The 23,575-nt window shown below is 42.5% G+C and overlaps 1 protein-coding gene across 5 annotated transcripts in view; it reads left to right on the top strand.

Moving 5' to 3' along the window:
* SV2B (synaptic vesicle glycoprotein 2B) overlaps positions 1-23,575 on the top strand; it is a 173,394-nt gene that overhangs the window by 94,068 nt on the left and 55,751 nt on the right. For all 5 annotated transcript variants that reach the window (XM_072798814.1, XM_072798792.1, XM_072798832.1 and 2 more), the window contains one exon: positions 6,884-7,730. In XM_072798814.1, coding sequence (XP_072654915.1) covers positions 7,190-7,730 — 541 coding nt within the window. In that variant the 5' untranslated portion in view covers positions 6,884-7,189. The remainder of the gene's footprint in view (positions 1-6,883; positions 7,731-23,575) is intronic.

Genomic DNA, 23,575 nt, shown 5'->3' with positions numbered 1-23,575 from the left:
TGTAAATAGGATTGCAGCAAGATTCTCAAATAACATTTACTCACAAACCTTTATATGCCTCAGTTCCCCCTAAATTCCTGCCAAATAATTTCAGGGGTGCTCAAGTCTAGCTCATGACTTGGTGTATTAGTCCTTCTGGTCTAGGTTGTCTGCCATTTTCTTCTGCCCTGGCTCACTAGAGTGAATCTCCCTTCAAAGCCAATTGCACTTGAGGGTACAGCTACTGGTGATTCCTGCCAATGGGGCCAGAGAGTGTGCCCAGCTTTCCAGGGGTGAGTGTTGAGGACATTAGTATCTTTACTACGGGGACCATCCTTTGTTATTGCTTGCGCTGAAGTTGCTACATTCCAGGCTCTTGATACATCACCAAGATTTGACTGAATCCAGTGAAAAATCTGAGTTACGCATTTCCTCCAGTTGTGACCCATTGGGCTGTGACCAGGCTGTGCTCCCCACTTCTCTCTTCCAATAGGAAGCTCTTGGTCCCACATGCAAGTAGACTTTGGGATGCTCACCAAGTGGGCTTTCAAGACACGAGAAAATCATAGGATGAATATACCTACAACTATAGGCACAAAATCAGTGTGTAACTGTTCAGAAAAGCCTGGATTCCATGGATGTTAACACAGGTTCCAAGGAAAAAGAGTTGGTGATTATGGGAAACACTGATTTCAACAAGTTAAATGGATTTATTTTGGTGAGGGAAAGAACACCAGTTTTATTGAGGTATAACGTATATACCATTAAATCCAGTCATGAGTGTACATTTCAATGGTTTTTTAATAAACTTATGAAGCTGTGCAACCATCACTACAATCCAGTTTTAAGACATTTCTGTCATTCCCCCAACCCAAATTTCCTGAAGTTTACTTACAGTCAATCCCCACTTCCACCCCTCGCTTTGGCAACCAATAATCTGCACTCTGGTTCTATGGATTTTTGTCTGTTCTGGACATTTCATATCAATGGAATACTATAATATAAGGCCTTTGGTGTTTGGCTTCTTTGACTTGGCATAATGTTTTTGAGGTTCATCCATGTTGTAGTATGTATCAGTACCTTGTGCTTTTTTATTGCTGATGATTATACTATTGCCTGGATATACCACATTTTGTGATGGATGTTTGTATTGTTCCCAGTTTGGGGCCATTATAGATTATACTATTATCAGCATTCCTGTATTAGTCTTTAGAGTGGGCATATGTTTGTTTTTTATTTTTTTTAAATTTCTCCCAGGTAGATTCTTAGGATGGAACTGCTGGCTTATTTTGTAAGTGCATGCTTAACATTTTAAGAAACTGCCAAACTGTTTTCCAAAGGAGATGAACCATTCTTCATTCCTAGCCCCAATGTTTGAGGGTTCTGATTCAGCACATCCCAGCCCATCCTTGCTATTGTCTGTCTGTTGATTGGAGTTGTTCCAATGGGTATGTGGTACAGCTCGTTGTGGTATTAAATAGATATCTATTTAGGTCTTTCACAGAGTTTTCTTTTTTTTTAAGATTTTATTTATTTATTCATGAGAAACACAGAAAGAGAGAGGCAGAGACATAAGCAGAGGGAAAAGCAGGCTCCATGCAGAAAGCCCGATATGGGACTTGATCCCGGGACTCCAGGATCACGCCCTGAGCCGAAGACAGACGCTTAACTGCTAAGCCACCCAGGCATCCCTTTCACAGACTTTAACATAGAAATGTACAGTTTTAATCTCCAGAAGAGAATGGTGAATAGGATATGCCATGTTTCCTAAACTTATTTGCTCTTGCAATTCTCTCCCCCTCCTCCCCTCACCCCTCCTGAAATGGGCTTATGAAAGGCCTAACATTCTAGAGCACACATTTTGGGAAGCATTACATCATTTTATTATAATATTATTTTTAGCTTTGTTCTTCGTGATATTTAATTACATGCAAGGGTTTACCACACAGTGATGCTGAGTCGAATAGCACAGACCCCGAGGTTCAGAGAATGTGAGAGGTGAGAGAAGAGGCTGACGTGGTTAGGGCTGGCATACATCTGAGAGCAGTGGTTTTCAGGAGGAGCTAAATGTCAGTTTGTTTTTCTCTTGTATTTGGTTCCCCAGCATGGCCCAGATGGACCCCCACATCTCAAGCAGAGCTGGGCTGGGCTCAAGCTGAGATCCTGGCTACATTTTAATTGTCAACGCGCAGTCAGATAATGATCATAATGACAGCAACAACAACGGTAATTATATCAAATTTACATCAATCACATCTGCGCCAGGCACCAGGCTGAGCGCTCTTCATGGGTTATCTCAAGTGGGTACTTTTATAGTCATTTTACAGATAAGAAAATTGAGGCACAGAGTGGTTAAGAGCTTGTGCCCAGGTCATAGGGCGTGGCAGTCAGGACTTGGACTGGGGCCCTCTGACACCGGTTTGTGCTTTTGAACCACTCTGCTCTGTGTCCCACCACCCCACCAGAAAGGCAGTCTGAAAGATGTCTGGAAAAATATTTTTGTTTGTTTTCATTATACAGCAACTGGAGCATTCTGGAAAGATTTCCTGGCTAGAGTTTGCACCCCTCCCTAGAGTCACCACCATCCTAGTCACCTCATCTTCTCCTTCTCAGCTGACAGGAAATGTAGCACTTACTCTCCTGTGGGAGTCTCCTCATATCTGTCCTCCTCTTCTCATGGCCCCCACCTTTATCCTGGCCTAACCTCACCTCTGGATTATTACTCCTCCCCTCCATGAAAACTTCTACTTAGTTTTCATTGTTCACAGGTTTTCTCCTAGAAACCAGGCCACGTATCCCCACCAGGGAGATCTTTCTAGATCCCTGCTCTGCGTGACACACTGCTCTGCCCACTTCAACAACTGTCATGGCTCCCTTTGCTCAGAGGAAAATTCTCAGTCCCAGAGCAGGGTGTGCAGACTGACTGATCTTCCCTCCCCCAGTGTATCGCCTGTAAGCCTCCCTTCTAGGATCATCCACTATAGGCAGGTGCTTCATTGCTGCCCAAACAAGTTAAGCCATGCTCTCCTCCATAACTTTACTGATCCTTGTTCTCCAGTGTGCAATGGCCTCCTCTCCCTTCTGGCTTCTCTGAGCCCTTTCCTGCCCTTGACAGTCCCCAGCTTCTAGGATGCTAGCACATCCCAGCGCATAAACAACCCGTCCCTCTTCTGAACCACCTTGGGAGAGCCTACGATTGTGATGTCCTAGCATTAGTCTTGTTCACTGTGAAATGAGTTTGTAATGATACTCCTTGCCTCGTAGGGTTGTTGTCCTGGTTAAAAATTCAGGATACATATGATACACTTAGCATAGTACCTAGCACAAAGCCACAAGGCAAGTATTTGATAAATAAAAGATAATATTATTAATAATTAAGATTGTCATTTTTATTACTGCATTGTTCTTTCTAACTCTTCCATGAGGGGTGGATGTCTTGAGAATGGGGCTCAAGTCATATCATATTAATCACAATGTCTGAAGCACCAAAGGTCCTGGGGGACCTTTGTGGAGGATGGGTGCACAAAGCCTAACCAGGGTATCGGAAGCTTGATGCCACTCTTGGCTCTGCAGGTAACTCCATGTGTGACCTTGACTTATCTCTTTGGAGTTCAGCCTCTCTCCCTTGTACCTCCTCTTTAAGGTTCTCTGTGAACCTGCTTCAAACCTAATCCCTGACATCGGTTCTCCACGTTAACTTGGACACATTCTTTATTCCTCCCTAACCCTCAGTTTTCTTCATCCATGAAATGGAGAGAATGGTTTTGCTTCACTACTGGCTGTGAAGATAAATGAGTTTGCTTTTCGGTACATAGTGGCTCTCGTGCTTCTTTTGTTATTGCTGGTTAGGTTAATGTTGAATTCATTAGTTTCTTGGCTGGGGCTGCCATAACCAAGTACCACAAAGTGGGTGGCTTAAAGAAATTCACTGTCTCATGGTTCTGAAGGCTAGAAATCCAAAATTAGTTCCTTTGGAGGGCAGTGAGGGAAACTGTTCCAGGCTTCTCCTCTAGCTTCAGGTAGCCTTAGTTATTCCCCGGCTTGTTGATGGTGGCACTCTCCCGGTGTCATGTCATCTTCCCTCTATTCAGATCAGTATATGAGTCCAAATTTCCCCTCTGTATAAGGTCATCAGTCATACTGGATTAGAGCCCACCCTAATGATCTCATCTTAACTCAATTACTTCTAGAAAGACCATATTTCCAAATAAGGTCATATTCTGAGGTCCTGGGGATTAGTGCTTCAATATACCTTCTTAGGGATTCACATTTCAACCCATAACACTGAAAGTGATTAAAGATTATATTCTCTATGAAAAGCTTTGCTGGAGAGATAACTTGGCATTTCTCAATGGAAGAGAAAACAACCCTACAACACCCGACAGCAATTCCTGTCTACTCTACTGCGCTTGCCATTTGCAGCAGTTCATTTCACTGGATCAGATAAGTGGAATCAGCTTCAACGAAGATCTGTTTCTTTCCACAAAGCAAATCCCAGGACCTCTGCCCCTTGTGACATTTCCCACATGTGCTTTTAGAATTGCAAATCTATCATTCCTGGTTCATGACATTTTTTGCAGAGCCCCCAGGATGGAAATAACACACCAGATCTCAGGCAGTTGGCATTCTTTCTCTGTTTTTTTTTTTTTTTTATAGCATTCTGTGAAACTCTCATGCTGTTTACATGTGATTTATATTCTTCCTGTGGTTCCTAAATGGATATAATAAAAACATTTAGAATATTAATCTGACATGGTTCAGGCCAGCATGGTCTAATACAAATGTATTTACTAGAGATGGTGAAAGTCTGAAAAGATAAAGTGAGAATCAGTCCTTAGTAAATCTTTCTTGCTGGCTCCCTATGACACTGTTTCTGAGAGGGGTGTCCCCTGGAGTCCTTGGGATGTTTGTGGAAAATGTAGGTTTCCAGGTCTCACCCACTGCTCTGCAAGTTCAGAGGCTTTGGAGGAGGGGTTCCAGGGTTTGCGTGTCTAATAAGTGCCTCAAGCCGCTGTGGTTTGGACCCACCCTTCGTCTGAGAACCACTGGTCTCCGGCATCACCCAGAAGTGTGTTTTGGTTTTGAGTCACATGAGTTCCAGAGCTGGAGACTGTCCAGGGCTGAAGGTGGGGAGAGCCAGGCAGGTAGGCATTGGGGCAGGGGGCCCAGGGCTGTGCCGTCAGCATCGCGAGGATGAGTGTGTCCTGTCCATTGTGGGGTGGCATCTGCTGAATGTGGCAACAGATCAGTGTGGATTTCAGATGGAACAGGTTGACCTGTAAAGGTTGATGGCATGTATATATGACAGCAGGTGGGTTGACCTGGGGAGTGGGTTTCTGGCAGTTCCAGTGAAGGTGTCTGGCAGCCAGAGAGAGCTAAAGTGGGGTCAGGTGTATGGGATGGGCCTTGCCTCTGCCCCTGAGGGCTGCTCAGGGAGCAGGTGGGGCTCCGTGTTGCCCTGGGGAGCTGTGTGAAAACTTGGACTCCTGAGCTTGAACCAGCCCCTCTGTGTGTGCTGGGAATCTGTATTCTGAAGTCCTCCAGGTGATTTAATGTGACAGTCCCTCTGAATAGCATTTGGGAAGCACGGGTGCCATGGAAAGAATTGACTTTGGGAATCAGCAGGTCTGGCGTTGACTCCTGGCTGTTTGATCTTGACCTAACTCCATCTGAGCCACAGTTTCTCTATTTGTAAAATAAAGTACAAATATTTTCTTCTTGTTTTGATCATTGTGAGAATTAGGGAGAAGGGATGTGGCACATTTTAGCACAGTTTCTGGCACATGGTACACTTCATGTGGTGGTGGCTCCAAACCTCATAAGAGCTGTGTTTTGAAAGGATGTGATTGGGACAGAATGTGCCAGTCACTCTGTAGCAAGTGGCCACGGAGATTGACTTTGGCTCTGATAGCACTAGGTCCTGGTTTCCACAACTGAGACTAGAAAAAAAAGAAAAAAAGAAAAAAAAAGAATGACAATGTCAAGGCTTAAATAGTGTTTCCCACTCAGGTCTGATACTGTCCCAAGCATTTTATGAACGACCTTATGAGTTAGCTAGTATTGTTATCCCCATTTTACAGATGAGAAAATGGAGGCTCAGAGAGACGTGAGCATGGTCACACAGGTCTGACGTGGTGGAATCAAGCTCTCTGGCTCTGAGCCTTCAGCAGCTTTTCCAGCCAAGTTCAAGGTCACAGTGGTCCTTGACCCACAGTGCTGAGTCTCCAAGTGAGTTGGGCCTTCGGAGAAACGGTCCTTGATGTTTGCCACACCTTTCTAGATGTAAAATCGTATAGGCACTTCGTAACAAAGTTAGAAAAGCCGGCATTTTCTTAACAGAAGCTGAGTTGTAATAAACGTGTCCTGTTGCCAAAGGCTTGATAAATTCTAACAGAAAACCAGTAGCACATGGGGCACCTGGTGACTCAGTGGTTGAGTGTCTGCCTCTGGCTCAGGTCATGATCCCTGGGTCCTCAGATCAAGTCCCACATCAGGCTCCCTACAGGAAGCCTGCTTCTCCCTCTGCCTATGCCTCTGTCTCTTTCTGTGTGTCTCTCATGAATAATTAAATAAAATCTAAAAAAAAAAAAAAAAAGTAACACAAATTGTCTTATATTGAGACTCCTTTGCCCACTTTCTATTTCCTTCCTGTGTAAGAGTTGACCCCTTCCATAGATTAATCAATACCACTAAGGGCTTCTCTGACCACTGTTCTTTTTTTCCTTCCACTTTGTCTCACTGATTCAGTCTTTATTCATTTGATACGAATCCAAATGTCTAATCAAGATTTCTTCCACTTAACACGTGAAGCACTGGCATTAGTAAACATATTTAGTTCTGAGAGTATTTTCTCATAATTTCTGCATTTTGTAACACTTCCTCTCTCTCTTCTCTGTACTCCCAGGGCATAACCTTCAGTAGCAGAACAAATCAGGCCTGCCAGCAAGCTGCCAAGTCCTGTGGGCTCCTTGTCAAGGAAAACAGCTGGCCCCATTTCTAATCAACATTTCCCCCACAAAACAAAACACTGCTGGGTCACTGAAGGAGACCAGACCAGAATTTGAAACTTTCCAAAGACTTCCAATAGACATCGAATGCAAAAGGATACTTACATCGTTTTTGGATAAATCTACTCTGTTTGGGAGATAAGAGGGAGAATCAACCAAGAAGTCACACAAACAGTTTCTTCATTTACACCTCTGCACATACGATGGATGATGGTTATCGAAATAGCCCAAACCTTTACCACGGTGCAAGGGATATAGCTCGAGAGGCGACCCGACAGTCCCGGAACCAAGGAATGGATGACTACAAGTATCAGGACAACTATGAGGGCTATGCCCCCAATGATGCCTATTATCGTGGCAATGAGTCCAACCCAGAGGAGGATGCACAGAGTGATGTTACAGAAGGCCATGACGAGGAGGATGAGATCTATGAGGGCGAGTACCAGGGCATCCCTCACCCAGATGATGTCAAGGCCAAGCAGGCCAAGATGGCGCCCTCCAGGGCGGATGGCCTTCGGGGCCAGGCTGACCTGATGGCCGAGAGGATGGAAGATGAGGAGCAGTTGGCCCACCAGTATGAGACCATCATTGATGAGTGTGGCCATGGACGTTTCCAGTGGATCCTCTTTTTTGTCTTGGGTTTGGCTCTGATGGCTGATGGAGTGGAGGTGTTCGTGGTGAGTTTCGTCCTGCCCAGTGCAGAGAAGGACATGTGTCTGTCCAGTTCCAAAAAAGGAATGCTTGGTAAGTAGAAATTTCCAAAGATCATTCTCTTGTGGTGTTAAATCATGAAGGGGAAAGAGCAATAAAATTTGTATAGCACCTGTCACAATTGGGTGCCTTAAATCAATCACAATGCCTTTGCAATGTTCTCACTTTACATCCATTTGTCTTTAAGGTAAATTTATCTCAGAGACAATTAATTTGCTCAAGTTTACCCAGCTAGTAAGTACTGGAGCTTGAACCCCTGCTCAGGTCTGTCTGACTCTCAAGTTCTTGTTTCTTTTTCCAAATCCTATTGCCTTTTTGAGAGTCAGACCTCTCTCATCTTCATATTAAGCCATCTCCAAACATATCCAAATGACAATATCCAATATCCAATATCCAAATGACAAACACATTTTGTGAGTGGTAGGCCAGAAGGCCTGTTCCACTTAGCCCTCTCTGTGTCCTTCTAGAATCCAGTGGCATCTGCTACCAGTTTCTCTTGTACGTAGATGTTACTGGGCTGACTACCCATGTACCTTGGGGATGCATGCTGGACTGAACTTACCCCTAGAACCCCTGCAGGCCATTGGGAACCACACTGTGAAGGACAGATGGATTCCACAGGATGGAGGACCAGCTTTGCAAGTCAGTAATGAGACTGGCACCATCAGAGTCAAAGTGTCAGATATCAGGACATGAGACAAAGAGGATTTTAAGTTAGAGAGAGGAAGGGCACCAATGGCGTGGTATACAAGAGATTCATCATAATACAGACAAGGGTTTGTCTTGATTATTAAACATCTTGCAAACATATCCACTTCTAAATGTAAAGTCCATGCAGTTGATTATTTACCAAACATACAGTTTTTGAGAACTTCATGTAAGTCATATTCTTAAGAACATTCAAGAACTCAAAACCTATCTAGCAACTTAGTTTATTAATTCAACAAATATTTGTTGCATGTATACTGTGTGCCAGTCTCTATGTTCAGCCTTGGGGAGAAAATATTGAATCAGATTGACATAGTCTTTGCCTCTCAAGGGACTCACACAGCAGAACACACAGGCATTAACAAACACAGAGACTTACTTAATTACTGTAGAGATAAGTGCTATGAAATATCTTATGTAACTCTTTTCCCTAGTACTTGCTTTAAAGCAAGTGCTGGCAAGGGTGCCTGGGTGGTACAATCAGTTAACCATCTGACTTGGTTTTGGCTCAGGTCCTGATCTCAAAGTCCTGATCTCAGGGTCATGAGATTGAGCCCTGAGTTGGGCTCCATGCTCAGCATGGGGTCTGCTTCAGATTCTCTCTCTCCTTGCCTGTCCCCTCATGCTCTCTTTCTCTCTGAAATAAATACATCTTTTTTTTTTTAAAGCAGTGTTGGTAACATTTTCCATAAAGACCCAGATACTAAATATTTTAGGCTCTGCAGGCCCAGATAGTCTGTCACCACCACTCAACTCTGCCTTGGTAGTGCAAAAGAAGTCATAGACAACACACAAACACATGGGCATAATTTGTTCCAATAAAACTTTATTTATGAAAAAAGACAAAGGGCTGGATTTAGCCTGTGGGCTGTAGTTTGCCAGCCCTGATATAAAGCCACTATAAATAAGGTTGGGATATAAAATAAAGAAAACATCTGCAATAAAGAATTGCTCCTGGAAGCTTTTAAAATTTGTTTTATCCATTTCTGCCTAACTAAAGGGCAATTTAAAATGATTAATGTGTCAGATATGATCGTTAGGGAACCAGAAGAGACTGAGTATGGACAAGTAGAAGGAATGATTTGAGGAGCAAGGCTATCACCTGAAGTTTTTAAACACCAACAAAATTTTAGTTGCTTTTAAAATTGTATTCTTATTTAAAAAATTCTGCTCTGTGCTTTTAAGTTTGAATCCTTTTTTTTTTTTTTTTGATAAGGGCAAAAAATCCTTTTTTTTTTTTTTTTGATAAGGGCAAAAAACAAACCCCAAGCCCCAAACCAAAGCATACAGCCCCTAACTTATCTAAATATTTCCAAAGCATTGATTTGCTTTGTGGTATTCTCAGCTGAAACCCTGGGTCCCCATTAGGCCAAATTGGCAATGTCAGGAATGATTTCATGCCCTCTTGGTCTCTCTGCCATCCTGGTGCCTGGCAACCTCATTAATAGAGTCATGGTACAGTTGGAGCTACTAATGGCTCCCAGGGCAATTGCTGGGAGTTGAGGGAACGGGGTCCTAATCTGGAGAGCTCATGCTTGTGCAATTTTGCTTTCAGTATTTACCAAGAAGACACTATGACTCAGCCCAAGAAGGACATGCAAACTACCAGACCAGAGATGGACTTCTGGGGCTCCCTTTGTGGTCAAGGAAATGGATCCGGGGCAGTAGATGGTGGAATGGTCTCCAGGGTCCAGCATTTCCACACGCCATCTCATCTGACCTTCATGGTCACCATGGTGGTTAGAGGAGTTTTACCCCATTTTTACACGACAGGAAGCAGGCTCAGAGAGCTATATTCTAGCTTACACAGTAATTGCTGGAGCTGAGATTTCAATCCAGGTCTGTCTGATTTTAGTCTCTACTCATTCTGCTCCACCATACTACCTTTCTTTCCTACATGGTCTTTGGAAAAGAGGTCATGCCATGGGACAGGCCTCCTTTCCATGTCATCAAGCAACCCCATAGATTGCTTAGAGGACCATAGATTGCTTCCAACAGAGAGGTAACATGATGTCATAGATGACGGGGTGGGCCCTGGAGTCTGGCCACTATGATTTGGCCACTAACTATATCATTTGTCAGTTAGTGACCTTGGGCAAGTCATAAATTCTCTGAGTTTCCTGTATGTGGACTAGGGTAATGGTACCTTTTTTTTTTTTTTTTTTTTTTTTTTTGATAAGAACTAAATTAGATAAAGCTGGTAGAGCAACCAGCTCTACATAAGTCCTGAACAACTGTTATTTCTTGCTACTTTGTATCTTGACATTATCCTTCCCAGCATTTGCCACAAATTATATTTGCAGTGACATAATGGAGCAGCATGCATGCTGGAGCCAGGTGGCCTGGGTTTGAGTTCTTGCTCTGCCAATTCCTAGTAGGGTGATTTGGGGAAAGTGGCTTAGCTTCTCTATGCCTTCGTTTCCTTGCCTGCAAAATGGAGATGACAACAGGCTTTAATTTAAGGGTTATGTGAGGTTTCAGTGAGTTCAATGCATTTAACTTTCCTAAAACAGTGCCTTGCATGTAATAGGTGCTTGAGATATCTTGTTATTATTATTATTAAATAGTTGTTATTGTTACTAAACTGATGGCTTGATAATGAGGAGCCACCTAAATTCAGGCCTAGATCTTCCCAGGTGATGACACTGCACATTTTTTTTCAGGCCAAATTATTTTTTGTAGGCTTTTAAGGTCAAGCTGTCCTACGTTGGCCGGTAACAAGGCCTCCTCTCTTCTGTGCTAACCCAGTTCTTTCTTTCTTTCCCTTCCCTCTGTGTGTGTGTGTGTGTGTGTGTATGTTTGTGTGTGTTTAAGACTTAATTTTTTTTTTTTTATTAGACAGAAAGAGAGCACGTGCATGTAGGGGGAGCAGCAGGCAGAGGGAGAAGGAGAAGCAGACACTCTGCTGAGCAGGGAGCCTGACGTGATCCCAGGACCCAGAGACCACAACTTGAGCCAAGGCCAGACACTTAACCAACTGAGCCACCCAGGTGCCCCTAAGACTTAATCTTTTTAGAGCAGTTTTAGGTTCACAGCCAAACTGAGAGGAAGGTACAGAGATTTCCCATATGACTCTGCCCCTATACATGCCTGGCTCCCCCCATTACCAATATTCCAACCCCCACTAGAGTGATACATTTGTTATAATTGTTTAACCCTTGTGGACACATCATTGTCACCCCAAATTTGTACTTTACTTTCAATTTAGGGCTCACTCTTGGTGTTATACACTCAATGCATTTGGACAAATGTATAATGACATGCATCTATTATAAATAGTATCATACAAGGATGTTTCACTACCCTAAAAAATCCTCTGTGCTCTGCCCACTCAGCCCTTCCCTGACTCCAATCCCCAGAAACCACTGATTTTGTTGTTGTTGTTTCCATAAGGTTGTGCCTTTTCCAGAATGTTGTATAGTTGGATCATACATACAGTATGTAGCCTTTTCACACGGGCTTCTTTCACCTGAATAATGTGCATTTACATTTCTTTCATGTGTTTTCATGGGTTGATAGTGCATGTCTTTTTAGTGCTGAATACGATCCCATTGTCTGGATGTACCACAGTTTATTTATCCATTCACCTACTGAAGGACGTCTTGGTTGCTTTCAAGTTTTGGCAACCAGAATAAAGCTGCCTTAAACATCTGCATGCAGATTTTTGTGTGGATGTAAGTTTCAACTCCTTTGGATAAATACCAAGGAGTGTGATTGTTGGATCGTATGGTAAGAACACGTTTGGTTTTGTAAAAAACTGCCAAACTGCCTTCCAAAGTGGCTGTACCATTTTGCATTCCCACCAACAGTGAATGAGATCTCCTGTTGCTCCACATCCTGGCCAGCATTTGGTGTCCTTGATGTTCTGCTTTTTGGCCATTGTCATAGGTGTGTCTCCTTGTTGTTTTAACTTACCTTTCTCTGATGACATACCACATGGAGCATCTTTTCATATGCTTATTTACCAAATATGTAACTTCTGTAAGGTCTGTTAGGGTGCTTGGCCCATTTTAAAATTAGATTGTTTCCTTATTGTTGAGTTTTAAGAGTTCTTTGTATGTTTCGGATAACAGTCCTTTCTCAAGATGTGTCTTTTGCCAATATCTTCCAGTCTGTGACCTCTCTTCTCATTCATTCTTCTTGAATCTCTTCCTTTTAAAAAGAAACAGAAAGTGATGCCTCTAGACTTGACTCCGAACTTGATGTTCCAAGGAAGAGAATTCGGAAGAGAACATCTCACACCCCAGACTCAGGCCTCAAATCATAGAGTATTTTGTTAGTTTTCTCCCTGGAATCAAATGAATCCGTTTCAGAAAATAAGAGAAGTGTCCCTGGGACAGGTAACAAAAATATCTGAGTGCCTCTGTGCCACTTTCCTGAGCTTTCAGAAAGATGCAAGTGAGTTCCTTCAAGTGCTGTGCTTTAGTGGGTCACTCATCTAGAACTATCTCACTTGGGGAAGAAAAGTCTGTGAAAATGTTGTTAGCGTTGAAGGTCCTGCCCTGCTTACTGTCAAGCGGTCAGTCTCTTTCAAGACAAGGAAAATGCATCCATTTGTGAGTTAAAACCTTCCTTCATTATTATTTTTAAAACTACTGAGTATTACCGTATGTCTGGTATTCCCTCTGGTTGATGGTCAACCAAAGCAGGCAGGGCATAGCACACAATGAAATATATATATATATATGCTAACTTATCAACATTATTATGTGAATGGTTTCTTGGTAGTTTATTACAAAACAAGAAGTAAAACTCTGTATACCACTTTTCTGGTCTAAGATATATTTTTCATGGAATAAAATACTTTGTTTTCAAAACCATGACTTCCTTATAAAGAAACTCAATGCTAGACTGGTGCTTTAAGTAACTGCTTGTTTTTAGAGTGTGGTTCAGAACATTTCAAGGATAGATGGTTCTGGCAAGGCCTGTCTGCACACTGTGAGACAGAGCAAAATGATTTTATTTATTTAAAGTCCATTTAAAAAGTTAAAAATTAGGGGGAGGCTATCTGATACTTAATGTCCAACTGTATTATGTATTTAATTAAATTTATTTATTTTTGCAGTTTTATGTTCTGCTTTTTTTTAATGCAAGTGTAGTTGACACAAATCAATGAGTTTTATTCTAAAGGCAAAGTTAGAGCTCACACAGTAGATATAAAATATAAAACAGCATAGGGAACCTTTCAATGGCACATCCAATGTTATCCTTATTGTACAGATATGAAGAAAACAAAGATGTGTACTGGATGGAGCTGGAGAATAGGCTGCTCTGAAGTCTGCCTCTGAGATTTTAGGTAGTTGATGAATGAATTCACATTTCTTTTTAATCCCCTTTCAGGTAATACAATGTATTTTCCATTTATAAGTAAAAAATCACTCAAAGAAATAACTGTAAAGGTAGGTAGTTCAGGATTGTTGATGTTTTCAAGTGACAACCACTGTTGGCATCTCAATGCCTTGTTTCCTTGCATTTAATACTGGTGACACATAGGGCAAACCAATGGCATCCTCCTCTGCCTGGATTTGTCCATTGACACCAAAGTTTCTCCACAATTACAAAAATACTCCTTAAATTGGTGGACTAAAGATGGACTCTTCCCACCTTAATGCTGACCAAAAGAAAGCCCCATTTTCATGCAAGAGTTCCATTTTTGCCTTCAGAATTTTGATTTCCTGGAAGGGTCTAGTTGCTTGGCATGTATTTTATTGGCTCTTAGTTTTTCTTGCCATTTGCAGTGGACAGACAACTCAGGGAGTCCTACTCTTAAGACAGTAATTTAGAACCTAACAAGAGACCCCTGGAGCTTGAGGTCTGCGTGAACTATGGGGCAGACACAGAGCAATGTCCCAGGGGGTAGATTCATTAGAATAAATTTTGAGCTGAATTTCCATGGCAGCTCATCCATAGGCATCTCGTCCATGGAGATGTATTTATTACTCTGCTGTCATGGAAAATTATCCTTTAATTGTTTTATGTGTGAGTTTGAGGTGAACATCAAGGCAGAACATTTGATTTATGAACTACTTTTTCTTTAGGCCCTGAATTCTCAGTGTCAGTTCCTGAAAGTAGGGCCACTCTGGGCCCTAGAGCCTGACACAAAATATGTGCTCAGTAAGTACTTACCTACCACCATGAAAATAAATACTAATGATGGTGAAATTCACTGCTAGGAATACACACACACACACACACACACACACACGTGTGTGTGTGTGTACCTGCTTTGGTTGGCCGTGTGTGTGTGTGTGTGTGTGTGTGTTATTTATATCAATAGGTCTGAGTCCACAGGCAATGGAGACTTGTTTAATGAGGAGCTATCAAATGCCTTTGAGGAAGGGAATGATGAGGTGGGATCTGTGATTTAGGAGGATTAGCTGCCCCAGTGGTTTTCGTACTGGGAGTGGTTCTAGAGGAACAGAATCTTAAGGATGAGAATCAGAATGGGCTGTGGCGCTTCTGGAAATGGCTCTCTAATCTGATTAGATATAGACATGATTGACCATTCCAGTAAAGAGAACACTGACCATCCATGGTGTGATGTGGCAACAGAGATATGCAAATTATCATCCTTGAATACTTTGAAGAGGCAAGGTGACCATGTACAGAATCCCTTGGAACTTTTTGTCCGGCTAATGAGTGTAATGAGTTTGGCAGGGTCAGAGAAGAAATTAGAACAGTCTGATTCGTGGAGACTGTGGTGTTTCCAGAAGTGAAACAGGCAGGAAGTGTACTCATGTTCCGTATAAGCAGAAAAATTCTGGGTAAATTGAACAAAACTCCAACTTGTATCATAAAAGCAGCATCATGTCAATTTCCAGACTTGAGCCAGTTTGCAGACCCAAAACCCCTGAATGAGGAAGAGGCTGAGTCTCTTTGAGGATGGATCCTGGTACACTACCAAAAACATTCTTTCTCACAATCTTTCCAATTGTGCACTGGGGAAATGGAAATAATGATACTTTTTGAAGATTGCGAGACATTGGCTCTGAACTGGCTCTAATTCTGGGAGACCTTAACATCTCTGTCGCCCACCAGGCAGAGTAAGGGCCCATGGAGGTTAGGTGATCAATGGAGATTTAGCTCAGGTCCCTCTCACAGAAGACTCAGTGGATCCCCAAACCCTCCTGTGGTTATTCCCCCAGTTCTGGAATGTGTCATTGGGGTAGATCTACTCAGCAATTTGCAAACCCCACATTGATGAAAAATGGATTGTCAGGGAGGCTAGAGATAGGACAGCTGACAGAAGATTACTGGAATGGTCTGGGGGAGAAATGTGCAGCCCCTGGACTGGTATGTCGAGGAAATAGTAGATGCCATCTGAGTGTTTTGAAAAATCAAAATTTTTATATAGAGATTTAAAATATTTCTGCTATAAGTACCATTTTTAATTTAATTTATGCAAGGAAAGAAGCAGAGGATCTGGGCAAAGAAGCTAGCCTCTTTTAAGAGATTTACACTTTCCCACAGCTGGTTGTGTTTATTATAAGATCAGCACATTCATAGCAAAGGGTTGACTATTACAAAGCTTATGAATAAAGCCAATATTTTTGAAACTGACATACAAAGAGTAAAAACAATTTCCTGTGCAACCAACTAACCCACCGGCCAATCATCCATCCAAAAAACTAGCATCATGTTGTTTTTTTTTTAATTTCTATTTATTTATGATAGTCACACAGAGAGAGAGGCAGAGACACAGGCAGAGGGAGAAGCAGGTTCCATGCACCAGGAGCCCGACGTGGGATTCGATCCCGGGTCTCCAGGATCGCGCCCTGGGCCAAAGGCAAACGCTAAACCACTGCGCCACCCAGGGATCCCTAGCATCATGTTCTTAAGATTAAGAGTTTTTTTTTTTTTTTTTTTTTTTTTCCACAATTAACGATGGAGGTTTGGGGAAAAAAAATATCTTACAAGGAGAACTTCTTGCAAAGAAAATCCTCACTTTCATGATGTGGGATACAGATTAAGTATAGATTTGGCTTTGAGAGAGGGACTTTCCCACCTGTCTACAGCTGTTTTGGTTTCTATGCCTTTTCACTCACTCCTACGTTAAAGGTTAGTGCCTACCTTTGTCTCAAAGCCCTTGTGTCAACCACTTCAAATTATTATTTGCTAGTGCAAATTTATGTATCCTGGGTTTTACTCTGATTTTTAAAAAATATTTTATTTATTTATTCATGAGAGACACAGAGAGAGAGGCAGAGACACAGGCAGAGGGAGAAGGAGGTTCCTTGCAGGGAGCCCCATGTGGGACTCGATCCTGGGACTCCTGGGCCCTGGGCCGAACGAAGGCTGATGCTTAACTGCTGAGCCACCCAGGCGTCCCTTTACTCTGATTTTAACCTACATTGAATCAACGATATTTGGAGCTTATGTATGTGTAGTTTTTAGTTTTACTTGGAGTAAATGGCATTGTCTGGAGAGAGAGGGAGGAGGGAGAGAGAGAGAGAGAAAGAGAGAGAGAGAAGAGAAGGAAACAGAGGATGATAGGCCACCCTCCAGGGTTCTGAGAGGATTAAATGGAAGCTCATGCTAACTGTGCAGCTTGGTATGTGCACACAGTAGGTGCTTACTCAGTGTTCATCCTGCACCTCTGATCCATCCGCAAAACCTGATGGTTTAGCTTCTCACGTGTTTGAACCTTGGTTAGAGCAAGGACACTTGAGCACATTCTGTCTATTCTGTTTGCAGAACATTTCCTTTGGCAATAAGACTTTCAAAGACTTGAAGGATATTTTTTCCCCTCTATGTTTATATGCACACTCCTTGAAACCTTGTAAATAAAAGATGTTTGGTTAACCATGGACTTACTTATTATCAAAATAAAAATGTCGTGGTTATTCATATATATTGGCCTCCCAATATTTATATTTGTCCCCATCATGGAAAACTTCAGCAAATAATAAAAGCTCATGAAACTCTTTCCCTGACCATGGAAAATACAACAGGAATGAATGAGAGGAATTCTCAAGTAAACTGGTATATTTATTGCAAATGGAGGGGAAGTTGCAGGGTTGGGCATGGGCTTAATACATATAGATAGCCCTATCCCTGTAAAAGTATATAAAGACTTTGATGTCATTGGCCCAGTCAAGGGGAGCCTGCCACGGATCTTTCACAGAATTGTAGTGGGCTTCCTTCTGACTCTATATTGCTGCATATCAAACAAACAAACATACATTCCCTGTAGAACCAAAACCTTTGCACCATTTTCTTTGCTAAAGAACCTGACTTCTTTGCTAATGAACCTGCAGTCTGGGCAGACACCTGGCCTCTGTTCTACTTGGCTTTACCTAGGGCAACTGGAAGGTGGAGCTAGAATCATCTGAAGGCTCACTCACACATGCCTGGTGCCAAGACTGGGAAGACACAAACAGCTGGGGGCTGTTTATGTTATAGGGTCTCTCTACACCAACATGGCAGCTTCAAGACAGATTTCATACTTGTTGGCTCAGGGTGGCCAAGGTGCCTACCCTGAGAGAGAAAGACAAGCAAAAGTCATATATTTAAGTTTTTATTTAAATTCTTGTTACCATACGGTGAAATATTAGTTTCAGGTCTACAATATAGTGATTCAACACTTGCATGCATCACCTGATGCTCATCACAAGTGCCCTGCTTAATTTCCATCCCCTATTTCACCCATGCCCCCACCCACCTCCATTCTGGTAACCAACAGTGTGTCCTCTAAGAGTATATTTCTTGGTTTGCCTCCCTCTCTTTTTTTTCTCTTTCCTTATTTGTTTTCTTTTTCTTAAATTCCACACACGAGTGAAATCATATGGCAGTTGTCCTTTTTTGATTGGCTCATTTTGCTTACTGTAATACTCTCTAGCTCCATCATTGCAAATGACAATATTTCATCCTTTTTATTACTGAGTAACATTCCACTGTGTATATATACCACTGATTCAAAGGGTACATGTACCCCAATGTATATATAGCAGCATTATCTACAATGGCCAGATATGTAAGCAGCCCAAGTGTCCATTGATTAATGAATGGATAAAGTAGATGTGATATATATCTCCATGTTTTTTTTTTTTTTTTTTTTTTGTGATGAAGTCTAAGGAGGCAGGCAGTGTTTCTTCTGCTGCATTCTTTTCATTGAGGCCATCATGAAGACCTTTTCCATTTCAAGGAGGAGGGGAAATAGACCCCAGCTCATGATGGCAGAGTGACAACATTCTGGAGAGAAGGGAGCAGGAGGGACCAGAAATATTGCCGAGCCATTTTGTGCGGTGCAATCAGTGACTGATTGTTTTGAACCAGTCCTCTTGGTGGCCCCTCTCAACAGCATACATTCTTGCCATTTGAGACTAAATAATTCCTTGCTCTGGGACCCTGTTCTGGGCATTCAAGGCTATTAGCAGAACCCTAGACCTTTACCCCACCAGATGCCTGAAGCACCCAGCTCCCACTTATGACAACCAAAAATATATCCAGAAGTCACCAAATGTCCCCCAGAGAGGGGTCAGGTTGTGGGGGGGGGGGATCAGCTCCAGCAGAGAACCACTTCTAGATGAATTTTCTCAGTCCTGTCTTCCCATAAGGTCACGTTAGAAAGAAACAGACCCTGCTCTAGAATAATTAAGTCAGAATCTCTACGGGTGAAGTGTGGGCATAGGTATTTGCTAATAGGTCCCTGGTGATTCTGTGGTGCAGCCAGGTTAGAGAGCTAAGTATTTTACAGATGCTTAGTGGCAGTAGGAGCTGCTGAGATGTCAGAGTTTTTGCTTATTGTGCTCTGTAAGAATGTCCCCAAAAGGCTTCCTTCTTATGTTTGTAATGATGGTTGGGATATTTGTGTCTACTTTGACCAGCATGAAAAAATGGGGTTGCATCTGAAAATCATGTTTGCTTTTGCACAGTGCTTTACAGATTTTCGGGGGTGTTCATGGATACTCTGAATTTTAAACAACCTAGTAAGATGGTCAGAATGATCATCTCCAGTTTATGTGATGAGAGGAATGTTGTCAGAGATCTTAGGTGATGTATGCCAGCCCAAAGTTCAGTTCTGAAAGCATTTTCTTATCCTGTGTTGTCACTCATTGTCACTTCTCTTCACTGTGGGCTACTTTCTAGTGATGAGGCTGAAAGATTCTTTGCTCTTGTACAGAATTTTTCATAGAAAGCCAAAGGAATCCATTTATTGGAAATCAGTTATTTCCCAGTGCCTGATACAACCTCTGTGACCTTTCTTATAATTTAAAAGCCAATTATAATAACTATACTGCCACCACCAAGGGCTATAATCTGGTAAGCTCTTCCGGGCAACCATTCTGTACTAGGTATTTGATATATGACATCTATCATCCTTAGAGCAACCCGCAAGGAAAGCATTCTTTTCAGCATTTTACAGGTGGGAAAAGTTAGGCTCCAAATGGTTAAAGTAACTGGTCAAAAGTAGTTAATGATACGTCTAGGATTTGAAACCAGTGATTAGGTCTGACTTCAAAGTCTATTGCTTCTCCTTCCCCTTGCTGTCCCATCCATGGCAGTTGTTTCTAGGTACCCACTCCAGGATGCTGCAAGCACCGGGCCTACATGGGAGTGCTGGAGTAGGGTACAGCTCATATCTGTAGATGTAGCCCATGTCCCAACAAGCTGCACCAGAAAGGCAGATGTTGATTTTACTGGGGATTCGCAGGGGTCCCTGAGGCATAGACCATCAGCCCCCAGTAGGCTGTCCAAAGAGTGAAAAGCAGCTCTGCCTTCCTGTATCAGGCCATATAAGACGTCTCAAGGAATGATCCATCACTGTGTAGAGACCAGAGCAACAGAGGCAAAAAGAACTCCCCTATACCCGCACTGCACTGCCAAGAATCATGTCAGATGTGGCATTCACAACTGTTCAGCTAAAACGGTCCTCTGTAGGCCAGTGGGTATATAAAATCCAACTTTATTTATAAATCATGTGCACCACAAGCCAAGATGAGTTAGTTTTCACTTTGCAAAGGATTGTTTTAGTTTCCAGAAAAAGTCTCAGTTAGTACCTGGGCAGGAAAGAGGGAGGGGAGAGTCAAATATACGGTCTTGGGATTGTAATAGCCCTTGACATGCCCTGTGGAGTCCACTAAACAGATTGAATGTGAACACCTTCTACTCCATGGGGGTCCCTAGCTGGGGCTGCTCAAATGTGCAGAGTGACCATTATCTGTTTCACTGCTGGAATTTTTGCTGATTCGGAGGCATGCATCCCTCTTTGCTGGGGACATGTAGGAAAGGGCCCAGAGAAGTTTCATCCTTTCCTTGGTCCCTCTGCCTCACCTCTCTTGGGTCCCAGAAAGGGAAGTGTTATCTTTGAAAGGACATGTGATAACAAATTATAAGGCACAAGCCATTAATTATAACATGATAGAATCATCTAAGATTAGAAGTGAGAGGGATGAAGGAGAACTCCTAGCATGCCTTTCCTTTCTAACTGGAGGAAACTGAGCACCAAGAAGGAATGCGTTGGTCAAGGTCAGATACTCTGAGGCTAGGACCTAGGACGCTTAACTACTGGCACAGAGCTCTTTCCTCTATACCAAGTTGTCTTGCCTTTTGTTTTTAAGAAAGACTATGTAAATCAATCAGATGATCTTTTACCTGTATGATTTCTTTTTTAGGAGGCAGTATGTGTCTTGGATGCAGTTCAGTTGCTGATAACAATGGCTTTGAATCATAGAGATGTTTATTATTTACTTATCAAGAATTCCCAAATTAGGTGGTTCCAGGGGGTGGGTCAGTGGTTCACCCACATCAGGGTATAAGGCTTGTCATCTCTGTCATCTCCTTCCTTTTCTCTCATGGTCACAAGATGATCACTGAAGCTCTAAGCTCTACATCTTTCCATACTGACTTTCCAAACAGAAAGTAAGAGAGATGGTGGCAAGGGAGTGCTTTCTCTGCTTTTATTAGGCAGAAAAATATTGCCCAGAAGCCTCTGACAAATACACCCATATGTTTTATTGCTCTCCCTGAATAAATCACTGACAAAAGGAATTGGATGAAGATGGCCATCTTGAATTCATTATGATCTACCCCTTAGGGTTGAGTATGTACATAGGGGGGCAATTTCTCTGAGCACATTTTAATACCTAAAGAAAAACCAAGGTTTCTTTAATAAGGAAGAAGGAAGAAGTTTTTTTGGAATGTGACCAACAGAGTCTACCATATGTATAAGTGCTTTAAAGACAGACTGTGTGATTTTATATCTTGGCTACACCATTAATTACGTCTATCATCCCAGACAAGTCACTTAACTTCCCTGAACCTTGGCTTCTTTTTAAAAGATTTTATTTATTTATTCATGAGATACACAGAGACCTAGGCAGAGGGAGAAGCAGGCTCCCTGTGAGGAGCCTGGTAGGGGACTCAATCCCAGAACCCCGGGATCACGATCTGAGCCAAAGGCAGATGCTCAACTACTGAGCCACCCAGGCATCCCCAACCTTGGCTTCTTTATTTATGGGATTAAAATACTATAAATCCCTACCTTGCAGAACCACTGGGAGGATTAAATAAGATAATGCACATAAAGGGTTGATCACAGTGCCCAATAAGGACCCAATACATATGAAGTTGCTTTGTATATTCTTTATTTTATATAATAACTCTAAGGAATCAATTATTTGTTGAATGACTCATTGATGAATGACATACAGCTCCCTTGGTCATGGAGCTAACATTTTCAGGGAAGTAGACAATAAATAAGATGGTTCCCCTGACCTCCACTCCTCCATTGGCAGGAACAAAGGGGGCTCCAGAGCTCACTGTGCTCTTCATTGTAGGCCCTCCAATACTTTTTTCTTCCCCAACACTATCAGCCTTGCCACCAAAATTGGTCTTGAGAGCATCGGAACTAATTTCATTATGCCCTTTATCACTCTCTGTGTTGGTCACTGTGAGGGGTCTGTGTCTTCTATGACTTTCCTTATCACCCAGATTCTCATTACTGTACAGCATTGTCCATCCCTTCTTCCCTGTCTCTTCTCTCTCACCTCTTCTCTTAAGGCCATTTGCCTTCTTGCTGTACCTGAAATGTATCCTTCTGCAGTCTCGAGTGGTGGCTGTTTTCTCTCTCATACTCCATACCCCTAGTCCCATTGCTCCTCCTTGCTTCTCACTGACAGTTCCAGACCATTCTCCCCTCCTCCTCCCTTATATCCATATTTAATGTGTCACTGAGATAATTGCCTACAGTGTATTATTGTGGTAGTCACCTACTGATCCCTGTCTCATGCCCCCTCATTCCTTGAGGATCTTAATTCCAGGTTCACTGTCACACTCCAAAACTATTTCCATTAGAATTCTTGGTGATTTCAGTAAGTGCTCTCCAATATCCCTGTCTGTCATTCATTGAGGTGATGTCAGTTACTTACCAGTGATCTCAATTACTTACCTTCCAATCCAGTGATCTCAATTACTTACCTTCCTGGTCTTATCTAGATCTTATCATGACCATTAACTCCAGCTCCGTTGCAACCCCAATAGGAAACACCCCTTCTTCTGTTTCCAACTCACTCTGTTTCTAGTTCTCCAGCCTCCACTTGTTTTCAGCCTCAGGGACACCTTCAGCCTTTGGTCTGTCCTCACCACCCTTTTGTCCCCACCACATTCTTCACTGAGCTTAAACTCTATGGACCAGGGCAGCCTGGGTGGCTCAGCAGTTTAGCACCACCTTCAGCCCAGGGCGTGATCCTAGAGACCCGGGATCGAGTCCCACGTTGGGCTTCCTGCGTGGGGCCTGCTTCTTCCTCTGCCTCTCTCTCTCTCTCTCTCTGAATAAATAAATTTTAAAAATCTTAAAAAAAAAAAAAAAAAACAGAAACTACAACTTAAACTGTATGGACCAGAATCTTAACCATTCCTTGCATATGCCATCAACTTCCTTGTGCATCTTTTACTTCTCTGTGTTCTCCCACTCTGGTTCCCTCTAACTCTTCATCAGTCTATTCCATGGACCCTGGAGCTGAACATGGCTGGTGAGCCACACACAGTGCTATCCACTGGCCTCACATTAAATTCATGATCAGTAGCCTCAAGGGGCCCTTTATGCTGCCAGCCTTCATTTTTCATTGCCATGAACCATTTACTTTCCCATGCTCCTGATGACTATTTCCTGCCTTACCCTCTGCTGTCAATTCCCAGCATCTCCTCCTCATCCTCACTCTCAGTGCAAA

This window comes from Canis lupus, chromosome 2 (assembly GCF_048164855.1).
Source record: "Canis lupus baileyi chromosome 2, mCanLup2.hap1, whole genome shotgun sequence".
Lineage (NCBI taxonomy): Eukaryota > Metazoa > Chordata > Mammalia > Carnivora > Canidae > Canis > Canis lupus.
Note: the sequence above shows the minus strand (reverse complement) of the source record. Positions and strands in the feature narration are given on the sequence as shown.